The sequence below is a fragment of the Copadichromis virginalis genome, linkage group LG6, assembly GCF_057382275.1.
Source record: "Copadichromis virginalis isolate Kocher_CV1m ecotype Utaka linkage group LG6, C_Virginalis_male_GT1.1, whole genome shotgun sequence".
In the NCBI taxonomy this organism is placed as follows: Eukaryota; Metazoa; Chordata; class Actinopteri; order Cichliformes; family Cichlidae; genus Copadichromis; species Copadichromis virginalis.
Genome location: NC_140623.1, coordinates 37046497 through 37059970, shown reverse-complemented (window position 1 = coordinate 37059970; position 13474 = coordinate 37046497). Strand labels below are relative to the sequence as shown.

Sequence of the window (13474 nt, the reverse complement as noted above, 5' to 3'; positions counted from 1 at the left end):
AGCCCAGGCAGCCACGAGGGTATCGCACATCCACAATGCTAAAATTCTTTTTTATCAGTGCTGCTGTCGTAATTTGAAATATAATTACTTTGAGTGGCGGTCAAAGCAGTGACTTTAACCAAGTTGCTGTTAAGGCCCTTTCACAGCAGGCAGGGTGAGCAGGGTAAGCAGAGTGATGATGGATGGTCAAATCGATGGAGCTGTCATGTCACACAGCTGTTGAGTCCACATTTCAAACAGTTTTTGTGTTCAAGTGTGACTCTGGTGGTTGCAGCTCTAAGTGTGTATCTGTTAGTGTAACCAGACAAAAACAAAAAACCCACTATTGTTATCAAACTAGTCTTTACAGTCAAAGCTTAAACTGAAGTAAACCTGTGTTGAACATTATTATATACTTGTTAGAATTTTTAATCTGAATCTCACAGTTCAGCTGTATTATTTAGAATATGTGAATATTTTGTGCTATAATGCCTTGCAGTGTTGCTTTTGAAAAAGACAGCAACTGATATAAATATAGAACAAGGGGGGATTTACACAATCAAGGCTCTGGTAAAACGAATGGAAGAGAGCCATAACTTTAGGTTCAGTGAACACCAAGACATAAAAATCTGATGAAAAAACTTTAATAATGTTTGGTGACTTTGGATTATGTCACAATGACATAAATTATACAGAGTACCAATATAATTACTGTTTCGGGCTCCTACCATAGCATTTGAATAAATGCCATGCAACATACAATGAAAATCCTGACTGTGTTCTTCCTATATTAACATGTAGAAATGTGTGCGCAACACAGATGTGAACATCAAGTGTATACTTTCTTCTCCAGAACAACAACACTGGCTTCCCATTTCAGCTGTTTTAAAGCTTCTGATTGGCTCTTTTGAGTTATTGGTGGAAGAATATATGGACTTCATATATTTTATTTTAGGATTCCTGGTTGGTTGCATATCTCTCACAGTCTCTCTGAGTTCCCCAAAACCTTAGAGCAGCAGCTTCTCTCATTAAAGGATGACATTAGATAATTTTCTAAACTTCTCTACTTCAGTGTCATTTTCAGTCACAGTTGAAAAGGTCTCAGTCTGCCTCTCCCCAGTGATCCATGTCCAAATTAGATGTTGTCTTAACATATTCCAGCAATTACCAAGTGACAGCCAAGACGTGAGTGCACCGACAATGACTGAGTGAATGACTAATTAGCTAATGAGGCAAAAATAAACAAAGGCATCTAGCTGTTCATTTGTGAGTGAGGGTGTTGGCGAGTGATAGGCCACTCCTAAATCTTGGGGTGACAGGAAATCTGCATAATGGCTGAAAGTGGCAGCCAGCAAAAATGTTGAGAGTCAGTAAAATGAAGTGAGCCAAGAAAAAAACAAGCTGAACAGTAAAGAGACCTGTCAAAGAGCCACTACAAATAATATACATCTCTAAATGGGTGTCAACATGGCAATTAATGAAATCTGTCTTGCTATAAACCTTCACAATAAGACAGAAATATCATGCGTATGTGTATGTGTGTACTTGCGATGTGTTATTGTACAGCAAACTTAAGAAAGCAGACTTCAGAAAAATAATGAAATGGTAATAGCTGCATGCCATCTACAAATTTAGAACATTTAGGACTGTTGCTTCTCCTTCAAGGAATGGGCATCCTGCAAACATGAAATCTCCACAACAAAACTATAGGTTCATATTTACATTATAAGAAAAACCCTGAAAAATGTTGTGTTAAAAAGCAACAAAGATCCTGAACATAGCACGAGCTAAATTGTGTGTTATAATTGGCTATAGTTTATTTAGCTGTAGCTGTTTGTAATTGTTTCTGTTTCCTGCACAACTGTAGTGAGAGCTTAGTTTGCACTAGCAGCAAAAAATCTTGTTCTCAGTGCCTGTTGGTCTGCCGTTTACCACCAATTCTGTTCATAATATTTATGGACAGAATTTCTAGGAACAGCTAAGGGTGGAGAGTTTGGTAGAGCTGCTACTCCTCCACATCAAAAGGAGCCATTTAAGGTGGTTTGAGCATCGGACCAAGATGCCTCCTAGGCACTTTCTAGGTAAAGTGTTTCAGTCATGTAATGGAGATCTAATCTCTCCAGAACACACTAGAGAGATTACTAGGCTGACTGGTTGACTAAAATACAAATAATGCTCACTTTAAGTTATGAAATGCCTCTTTGTTGTCCTTCTTTTTCTTCAAATACACAACTGCACATACAGTAAAACCTATAGTAAGATCTTAGAAATGCTTGATGTTGTACATGTGTTAATTATTGTAATCTAATAATGTTTACACTCTTTCTAGTGTTGCTGCAGCATACAAATCTAATTAATTATGTTAATTCTTAACATAGGGAGAATTAAAAGGCAGCAGTTTTCAAGGAGCGTAAAACGTCTATGTTGTATATTAACCTCCCTGAACTGCTACAAAGCTTTAGCTGAAGATTCAAAAAAGTCATGTTGTTCATTTTTCTCTATGGTAACTTCATAATTCCTTAAATATGTTTTTTTAGTATCTTTACAGAATTACATTTTTAGATCTGATGTTTACTTCTATTATCACGATAAATCCAAAAATACAGTCCAAAAAAGTCGATCATTACCCACTGAGAGAACAATGCCAAAAAACACTTTGGAAAGAATATTAACTTAAAATAAGAAATATTTTAGGTTAGTTTTGCTTTTAAAAGCAAAAGCTAGGGAAATATTTTCTCATGCTCTGTGGGTGGTCTTATCCTCAATTTTTTTTTTTACACAAATAGCTACATCCTCAAAATATTCATCTTACCCTCAGGTCCTGCCACTGACATACAGGATTCTGCCCCAGTTTTCCATCGTCAAGTCATACTTCCATCACCCAGATTGCAACTGTAGCTCTTTTTCAGTTTTAATTAATTAATTCTGAACTGAATGATACAGATGCACAGGACATACCAGTACAGTGTAGTTAACGGCAATGAAAATATTTTTTTTCTTTTTTATTGTCTGGATTCTACAGCAGTAGACAGAAAGACAATTTAGTTTATAAGTGGTTCACCCTTGAAGTTGTATGCTGCCTTTAAAATACTACACATACTGGCATCTGTACTGTTGTCATTCTTCTTGGCAAAGAAAACAAATCATAATCTCTCAGTTACACACAAACCTGATGCATGTTGGACATTATTCATTTTCATGTACTTAAAATTAGGCTTAAAGTAACACAGCTGACAGTAGAACTGCTGGATCTACCTTATGAATGTAATATCTACATATTACATTCATAAGGTGGAAATCCAGCAATTAAGTACAGCATGTCATTTCCTAAAGTTTGCCCCAAAATCTATTCCTGTCATTGTGTCCAAAATCTTGTAATTGCCATAGCTGAACTGAAAACCACATATTCTTCGCTCCTTAAACGACACTAAAAACTTTGTTTTACAAACTGAAAATATATTGGGGGAAAAATGAAACTATACTTCCTGAAGCAAATTCTTATCTGGGTTTCTCATCTTACTGTACACCATATTGCTTTTGCCAGCCAAAGGGAAACCCTAACAGCTTTTGGCTTCCAGCAATAAAACGGACACTTGAGGACAGCAGGCCAAAGACGGGCTTGAGCAGAGGAGAGTCAATCTTTAATGCCTGCAAAAGGTAGGTTGGTTTACACAGAGTAGTAAAAAGTGAAATTCACAGGACAATGAATAAAAGACCATTGTACCACTTTAAGTGTGACCGTCAGCGAGATTGCAATGAAAACAATCTGTTGTCAGTGTTTACAACAACCGACAGGGAAAATTGAACCTTGTTTAAAAAGCTGATAGCTGGTGGAATAAAGGCCCTCATACCAACTATCAGTGGTCCTTCTTGTGAGGTATGAGCTCTGCCCAGAAAATTGTCACTCGCATTTTGAGCCCTGACTTCTAAAACTTGTGCTCCCAAACTGCATTTCCATGTTATCAGACATTACATTTGTTTTTGGCATTGTACAAATAGGTTTGTATTCAATATATCTTTGTTCAAGTGGTTGCCTTTCTTCTGTCAGTTCTTGTCAGGCGACCAGTCACATATTAAATAGGGTGTTACTTGTCACTTCTGTGTAACCCAGAAAATAGACAATTAAATGTGGTTACTTTGTGAAAGTAAAAGGGTTTTCCTGCACCGAACAGTAAGTAAATACAAAACTAAGCAGTGAATAAAAAACAAAACCTAAAACTCATTAAAGTGAAAAATTATGCTTCCACATATTACTCTCCTACATCAAAGTTTTTTTTCCCTTTGAGTGGAATTTGTGGACCTTTGGAATTCTGTTGTAGTGATATTACACTTCCCTGCTAATGTATCTGAGCACTTACTTTAGTGGTATTGGGTCAATGTTGCCTCACAACAAGAAGGTCTTGGGTTCAAATCCACAGACTGGCTAGGGCCTTTCTGTGTGGACTTATGTGTTCCTCTGCAGCTTCCTCCAACAGTCCAAAGACATGTTTGGAGTTAGGCTAATTGGTGATTCTGAATTGGCTGTAGATGCAAGTATGAATATTTTCTGTTTTACTGTGTTAGCTACCTGATGAGGGTGTATCCTTCCTCTTGTACTTAACCATGAACTGGGTAAGTAGAAAATTTATGGAAGGATTTTATTATTTCCCAGAAGCATATTTTTGGTATAACTAAATATCTACATATCTAGCATATAACACATATGTAGATCAAACACAAACAGTTTTTCCTTGTTGGGTGTTTTATTTAATTTTACTTCAGTGTTTATTGTAGAAATACACATTAATATTGTACATTTTGCTGTGTGTGTTATTATAGTTTTCCTCTTAAATACTCCTACAGAGTTAGGATCACAACTGCAAGCACATGAAGGAATGTACATGAAAGCAGATACCATTCAACTAAAGAACAGATATCATGACAATTACCACACCACAAAGACAGATTAAATATTGATTAGTCTTGGCGAGTCTGAACATCGAGGAAGGCTGGCCAAGTTTAAAATCGAATCACATTAAAGCAGATGGTTTGCAAACATCTGCAAAAGATCAATACATATCCAGAATTTGAAAAGCAAGAAAGACAGCCCAACTGTGTCTGAGTGTTACAAGTAAGTTTCCTTGAGAATATGAAGTCACTTTGCTGGGAAGTGGAAATATGTTTTTAAGGAGGTTTTGCCATTGCTCTAGTCAATACAAAAACATGATTTAATAATTCCAAAAAAAAGTTGTCTCATACTTTTTTTTTTGTAAGCAACATTGATTTGTGCATTGGATCTGCATTATTTATTATAAGAAATGTTCTTTAACCTCCTAAGACCCGAACTCTTCCATGGCATGCATTTTTAATTTCTCTTTGATATTTGGGCTGATGACCCGATGAATGTAAAAACAAAGAATTAGAAGATTTTTTCTTTTTACCTAATTTTTCTTTCTAAGAAAAATGAGAGCCACATATGAGGATATTCGTTTAAAATTTCGATAGAACGGTAGCAGTATAATGTCCTCGTAAGTGGATATCAGGCGCTTGTAGAGCAAAATTGAGTATTTTGGTCTAAATAACCCAAAATGTGATGTTCACATATGTGGATGCCAGGTCCTAGGAGGTCAAAGCTGCATCAATTTTTTTCTAGCCACTTGGTGATGGTGTAACAACCTGTAAATAAAACAGACAAACTTTCAAAATAAAACTAATGAGGGATTTAAATGTTATCATCCAGGACCAACATTTTTCATTTGGCGTGGTGTGTGACCACCAACAGTTTACTTTGTATTCTGATCCCCAGTAAGTCCAGAGGGAAATGTCTCATGGCCTGCTAACTATTCCACTATGGTCAGCATCTAGGTACCACTCTTTTTTTTTTTTTTAATTTAACAGCGCTAATCAACCTAGAAACAGGTTTGATGCTGCTGCTGTATACTGTAGATATACTAGAATTGAAATGAAGTAGTATTTTTTTCTTTTATTTATTTTTTTTACTTTTTAATAGTTTTTTATATCTTATGTATGTTTATTGTTTAATTCTAATGTACAGCACTTTGTGTAAGCTGTGGTTATTTTAAAGTATTTCATAAATAAAGATGGTATGGTATGGTATGGTAGTTAAACCCAACTCAAAAAGGAAAGATGTGGGCTGAAGAATAAACTGAAAATTGCAAAATTCAGACAAATACTCAGTTTTCAGCAGCCATTAACATTTGTCTGAGTCACTCTGAACACAGGCCCATGAGTCATCCCAGTTTTGTTTTCAGTCTTAATCATTTATATCTAACTATTCAAAGAGAAATTGTCCTTTGAACTGTTTTCATCATGGCCGACTCTGAATCAGCTGCATATGCCTAAATGTTGTCAAACACAACAACAAAAATGGCTACCCATTTAGGGTGTATACATAGATTTTTCAGAATAATAAGCAATCATGCTACACTGTCTCATTAGCAGCCTTAATTTTATGGTAAGTCCACTGCAAATAATCATGTTCAGTGAGCTATGAAAGGACTAGATCCTGGCCATATTTTACAGACTATACTGAGAGTAACTACTGTATGATCTGAAAGGACTTGTGTGACTCAGTGTTGCTGGTAGAAATGCACATTATTAAGAAAAAAAACAACAACAACTCAATGATGCTCATTCATTGGGAATAAGTGCCAGTATCAATGAATAAGCATCTTTTCATTTCAGGACAGCTTAAATCCCCCTTCAATTATGACCAACGTTTTGTGCAGCATTGTAGAGCTCAGAAGACAAATCCCTTAATTCATTGAGTAATGAAAAGGGTTTGATGCACTACACTCGAGACAATTTCCTTGAAGATTCACAGACTCATCTCGTGAACAACATTTAACTTCACACTTGTCTCTTAGAAACTGCTCTTGAACATTCTCCAGGAAATGCCCCTCCTCCAGCCACTTTATTATACAGAATGTATGTTTGCCTGCTTTTGTAATAGCAATGTGGCTTCTTAGAGCTGCAAGCAACCTGTTGGGAGAAGCTGAGAGGACACATAAGCATACAGCACCCTCCTTACTTGAAGTCCTACCATGTTGGGATATTAATCTTGGAGCAATTAAAACGTAAAGAAATCACTTTTTGAAACTGGCTGTTCAACACCCCCCTCCACCTCCGCACCCTCTCAACAGCATCAAAATAAAAAAAAGACTACTGCACAAAGACAGAATAAAACGAGGGATTCAGACATAGACTTTTAACCTCGTCTGAGGGTTCTCTTGCTCAGTTCCACTGTCGCGCATTTAACAATCCTTTAATTGCAGATTACACTGAAGGGATGAATGGCCCCATGAAATTCGTGCATCACCGCCGGGACGCCCTCCTTATTGTGGGCCAGCTGTCGCCACTCTATTAAAGAAGGTTCACTCACTATCGTGTACGCGCAGACACATGCAGCCACTGAGCCATGCGCTGCAAGCATGGAAATCCAGTAATACAGCACTTTTAACCGTGGCAATCTTTAGGGATTCACTCTTTGCGCATATAATAATATACCGCAAATATATAGCCACACGACTGATATTACCACGCTGACTTAACATTATAATCAAGCATTATTATTATTATTTTTATAAAAGTCTCTACAGTATGTACAACTCATGTGCTTGGCTTTTTTAAACACACTGGATACAAATCTCATGACCGATAAACATCCGAAGTAATCCGAAGTCTGTCTTAAAACATGTCAATCCATTGCTCCTCTCTCGGTCTTTTTGGCCATCTTTTCACGCACGCATACAGAATATAGACTGAAGGCTCCGGTGACCCACCTTGACAGCAGAATGTTGCCCACAGGTAAACTCCAACCAGTACAAAACCAGTGCGTTTCCGAGGCTCCATGGTCGCGGCGGAGCACAACTCTTTCTGTAGCCGCTGGAGATGTCAAACTTTGAGGGAGTGCAGCTTTGTCAGACTGCTGGTGCTGCTCTCTCTCGCTCTGTTTCTCTCTCGCTCTCTCTCTCTTTCCCCTTGCCGGATGCTGGAGGAGACGCGCGGGCACGCACGCACACACCCAACGTGTCTTTTTGCGTTTGGGTCTGTTCAAAAGTCACATCGAATTCAGCTCTCTTGTACTCTTTCTGCTGCTCTCACGCGTATTTTTATATCAAATGTCTCGAGCCTGACCCTCGCGCGTTTCCGGTCGATTGCGCGTGCGGTGACGATGACAGCCACCTGTCCGCTAGCTGCTGCTGCGCAATACTTCGTCAAGGTTTGTCCCCTCCAGTCATTTCAGGCTCATCCTCATCTTCTTTATGGATGATGACTAAGGAACCGATGAACGCATAATCTCAACATGCACACATTTCCAAAAGAGGACAGCACGCCCCCACCCAACTTTTAAAAAAAACTTTTTACACACTTTTTTTTGGTAATTGATTGACTAAGCGGCTTAGCGTGATTTCACACCCAGTGTAATAAAAGATCTCCTCCTGCATGCCACAGGGATCTAAAACAACTGAGAAACAAATAAACAAGTATAGAAAAGAGCACACATTGAGCAGAGAGCCAAATCTTCTCCTTTTGTCACACTTCCTACAGCTCCTCCTTATTTCTTCTAACACACTGCTCCTTTGCCAGGAACCTGCCACTGAGAAAGTAATACTTTTAGATTGCACCTATGTCGCTGCTGTTTTTATTATTATTACTGTGCGTATTTCATGGCAGGGGAAAGCTTAAATATTCTAATTTAATTGTGAGATTCTTGGTAATACTAGTTCTTCACTGTGCAATACTTTTTGTTTATAGAGTGTTACCAAATAAATGCCAAATAAACAGCTTTAAATGCTTTAAGCTTTAAGTTTAATATAGATCTTTCTAGTTATGTAGCTCTCAATGTGATTCAGTCTATATTCAGTCTATATATCTGTATCCATAAAGTTCTGTCTAGCTCCAAATGGCCATGCCTACACCATCTTTACCCTTTCATTGTCATAGGTCTCAAATTGTCCTCCATAGCACAAGTAGGTGCAAGGTCATATTAGCATAGCGTTCTACATCACAATACAACACATGTCTGAGGGACCCCTTTGAAGTAATCTGTGAAATGACAAAAAGAAGACAGTGAAATTTGAGTTGGAAATAAAGGTAATGAGAGGCAAAGTTGACTTTGAGCTTTGATGCATTAAAAATAATAAGACTACAAACATGTGTACATGAATGAAAACCCAGAAACCTTTTGAAAATTGAATTTCACAGTAAAACAGACATGGCTCAGATCATGTGGAATCATGTGGCTTTTGTTCCCCTATGACTTACTCTGAAATTGTCAGTAATAATTTCAAAGAATATGCAGACTTGTTAGCATTGTTTCAAGGTACAATGAATAATGCAATCTGAGGGTTAGGTTTTAGACCGCAACCACCTGAAAATCATCTTAGACTTGTACTTCAAGCTTGGAGGAGGATCATTGGTCAATAAAACCACCACAAACCATCCTCTGTAGAGTAATTATTGATGTCTGTTCTAGGCTACTGTTCTCGTGCAAAATCATGGACCCCATGAAGAAGGACAGGGACCAAAAAATTTACTCCATTTGTTTTTTCAAGGTTATTACACATCTATTACAACATATTTTTGGATGATTCTGGTCTGTAGATTCTGTTAACTCCTCACACATGGAGCCATGCTGAGTCTTTAAGACATTCTTTAAAAAGGTATCTCAGCACCTACCAAAAGTTACTTGGCTTTCATTGTTCACTGCTCATTTAGATTTGTTCTAGTGAGTGTCAGTGTTAGGTCTCTCAGTTATACCTTCTTGCACATTACTCTTTTTTAGATTGGAAGAATAAGGTTCTTCCTGTTTTACCAATCAATGTTAATTTAAAAATAATAATAATAATTTTAGTGTTAGTCACTAACCAACATTTTATACCAAGAACATCATCCATGGCATGTCTTTGCAGCAGTGGTGCAGATGATGAATTAGGTTAGATGAACACAGTTTCATTTCAGCATGCACCACTGGTTATGTCTTTAATCAGCATGGCAGCTGTCCAGTCAGGTAAGTCTGGTGCATGTGGCCAATTGTTAAAGCATATTCCATCACGTAATTACTTCTAACGAGGCAGTTGCCTGAGCTTCAGTGTGGTGCTGTCAGTAGGGAGAATAACATCTTCAGGGCACAGGCAGCACACCTTGCATGGCACGACTGTTGTGTTGGGTTGCATGTGCGTGCACTTTGTGTTGCAGCTTGCGTGCAGCATTGCCACCCTGTATAGAGACCTTTCAAGTTGTTGTTTGGTTTGGTGTGATGCACATATGATTGGTTTCCACATCAGTTAGCTTAGTCATTTATGCTACCCCTGCATTCACTATATTATAGTTCTTTCTTTCCTATTCTTTTCTTCTTAGTCACCCTTTCACCCACCCTCATGTCCTCCAATTTTTTTCATTCTTTTTCCCGCTGCTAATCTGCTATTCCCACTCAATCCCTCTTTAAGCGTGATGTTGTCTTTTTTTCCTAAACAAACTGCAGTCTCTGTCTTCTTCCTCTCTGCTTCCGCTTGTCTCTGTTTTGTACTCTTGAAGCACTGAATATGAACATCAGATACAGTGATATCCTCAGACCATTACAAGAGAGCCTGCAGCGTTTTTCTTGCTCTCACTATTTACCACACTCTCTCACTGGATTGCCTTATCCACAGTGTAAAAAAATTCCCTTCTTCCCATGCCTCCCCATCGTCGCTTTCTGTCTCCCTAAGGCTTCAATCTGGACACAGTTCTGTGCATATATGATGAGTGCTATCAACTCAAATTAAACACAGGTCCCTTTGGCTGAGCCTGGAGGGTTTGTTACTGGTACTCTGCTCCTATTTGTGTGCTATTCTGTTTCTTTAAAATGCATTGCACTGTAAATAATCAGGTTGCACTGAAGACACAACACATACTGAATACAATCCTGCATGTGTCTTATAGCTTTAGCAGCTAAAAGTCTGGATATTTACCTCAAGAGCTGGTTCACGAGTTTATTTATACAACTGTTTCGTAATACGATCAACATATTTGCTTAAAACGACCAGTGGTCCCATTGTTGTTTTCTCATTTTTTTAATTGCACCTTAATAAACCATAAAATCTTTTCCATCCAGGATTAGGAAAATGTTTTGTTATATCTTATGTACCCGGTAAAAAAAAATGTCATAATTACTTCTTAAAGTTACATTTTGACCTTTTTCAAGTTTAATAGACCTTAAATAATAGAGACAGCAAACATGTTAGCAAATACTTGTGTATATTTAGCAGGTCTGGAAAAACATTAATTTGCAATTCCTGTGCTCACTCTCCTTCTCACTCTGTTTTGTTCTTCACTAACTCCCAAGGAAAATATCCTATTTGTTGCCCGGAGTGGAAGAGATTAGGTTTTTTTTGTTTGTTTGTTTTCCTTCTTTGTTACAGTTGGAAATGTGGTTTAGAAAGGGCAAATTCACATGTAGAAGAAACTTTAATTACACCTAACCTAACTGCTCCTTGGCGACAAAAAATGAACTGAAAGTTGCTGAAATACTCTACAAAGGACATGCGATGAATATGAGTTATCTTTACATCACTTCTCACTAAATACTTTTAGAAATTAAATATATTAATTTTTGTATAAATGACTTTCACACACAGACAATCTCTTTTACGAATGCAGCATTTTAGCATGACCTTTTCCATACCTAGTACTGATTTATTTAACAGTGAGTAAATGTACCTCTGTGTCATGGTCTACTCCTTGTCATGTCTCTGTGTCTGTCTCCATGTTCTTCTCCCTCTCTGTCATCCTTTATCTTCCCCAGTCTGTTGTGTGTTTCCATGTTTGTATACCCCTGTCTTGGTGTCAAGCCTGTGTGTCCTTGTCTGACTCTTGGTCTGCATGTTACTTCCTGTTTTATTTTGGCAGTCCTTTGTGTCATGTGCATTGTGTTCAGTTTTTGCTTCCCCTGTCTCCTTATGCCTGATTTGTCCTGCGTATGTTTCCATGTGTCTCCACTTAAATCACCCTCATGTGTATATATTGTGTCAGTTACTCCATGTATCCATGTGTCCAGTTCTTAGTGTTTTGTTTAGTTAGTAAAGTGTCTCTTTTTGCCTTTTGTAATCTTGTTGGTTTTTCTCCCAGCCTAAATAAACGGCTTGCTTTTTGTTAAGTCCACTCCTGTCTCTACGCTTCTGCTTTTGAACCCTCTCTCCAACACGATCTGCACACACAGATCATGACACCTCTGTGTGAAGTCCATAACTAATAGCAACCTATTCACCTTCTCACAGCTAACCCCTCTTGAGAAACCTACCTCGTTGCCATGATTTTTCTATAAATTTCTTCACTTTCATATCTCAGTGAGCAGAAAACAGCAAATGCCCTTCACTCAGACTGTCAGTTTTCATGACAGAAGACATGAAAGGTAAAGGTCACGTCGAAATAGGTCTGTGTTTTCTTTGAAAGGTAGGATCACACCTTTAAATGAAGAGGCTGAGGAGTGCAATAGAGTATGTTTTGCAGTCCTTACAAGCTTTTCGTAGTGCTGTAAGTGCTACTGACAATTTATGTCATGAATTCACAAGGCTTGTGTACACACTTACACACACACACACACATGCACACACACAGTAGATGTGATGAAAATATAAGGTCAGCAAGTGGATGGATGAACAGGTCTTTTCCAATACTTTCACCCACAGTGCCAGGGCAACAACCCTGTAATTTCTCAGTGATGTACAACCTGGAATTGTTCCATTAAGAATGGTTGTGAGACTGACCTTGTAGAGAACCTTGTGTGTTTCTGCCTTTTCATTCAGATAAGCTGCAGTTCCCAGTGGTGATAACAGATATAAAGCTGAAAATTGAGTCTTTCTTTATGCCAGGAAATTCCCTAGCGTGCCTCTATGATCACCTTTTCAATCTTTTCTTTTTCATTCCTACTGGAATTGTATGTCGGTGTCACAGAAAATAAACTATGCATATCCCAAGTCAGTACTAAGCAGAAAAGAAACCATGAATGTTTCTCAACGAGAGCTTTAATCGTGTATTTCTAAACCTGTCTCACAGTAAAGCAGTGCCTATTGCCTTGAAATGAAATGAAAATACCTGACACATAAAGGTAGGTAAAGCTGAATTTTACTTGTACGGTGTCTGGCTTAGCAATGAATGTTCATTCAGATGGAACGAACCGAGTCGGGATCCCTATGAATATAAAATACTGCATGACAACTTTAGTGAGTCCAAGTGACCCGTGTCCACGAATGTATGTCCGACATTTGTAATTTATCCAACACAGCGGACAAAAGTGAGACTTGTTTATCATTCTCTCATTTCCCTGTTTGGCAATTTTCACCCTAGCTTATTGATTTGTGTCTGATTGCTTTCACCTGTGTAAAATCTGTGCTATAGAGTCTTGCCTGTCCTCTTGTCGACTGTCAGATCATTAGTTTGTTAAACACTGCCTGGTAAACATTAACGAGTTAATTCTGCCACTAAGATGAATCTGTTCCTTGCTTTCTGCTAC

The 13474-nt window shown here is 38.0% G+C and overlaps 1 protein-coding gene across 1 annotated transcript in view; it reads right to left on the bottom strand.

Annotated features, from left to right (window-relative positions):
• LOC146708410 (neuronal acetylcholine receptor subunit alpha-7-like) overlaps positions 1–8004 on the bottom strand; it is a 48830-nt gene extending 40826 nt beyond the window's left edge. The window contains exon 1 of the mRNA XM_085460288.1: positions 7761–8004. Coding sequence (XP_085316414.1) covers positions 7761–7830 — 70 coding nt within the window. The 5' untranslated portion in view covers positions 7831–8004. The remainder of the gene's footprint in view (positions 1–7760) is intronic.
• Between the last annotated feature and the right edge of the window lie 5470 nt (positions 8005–13474).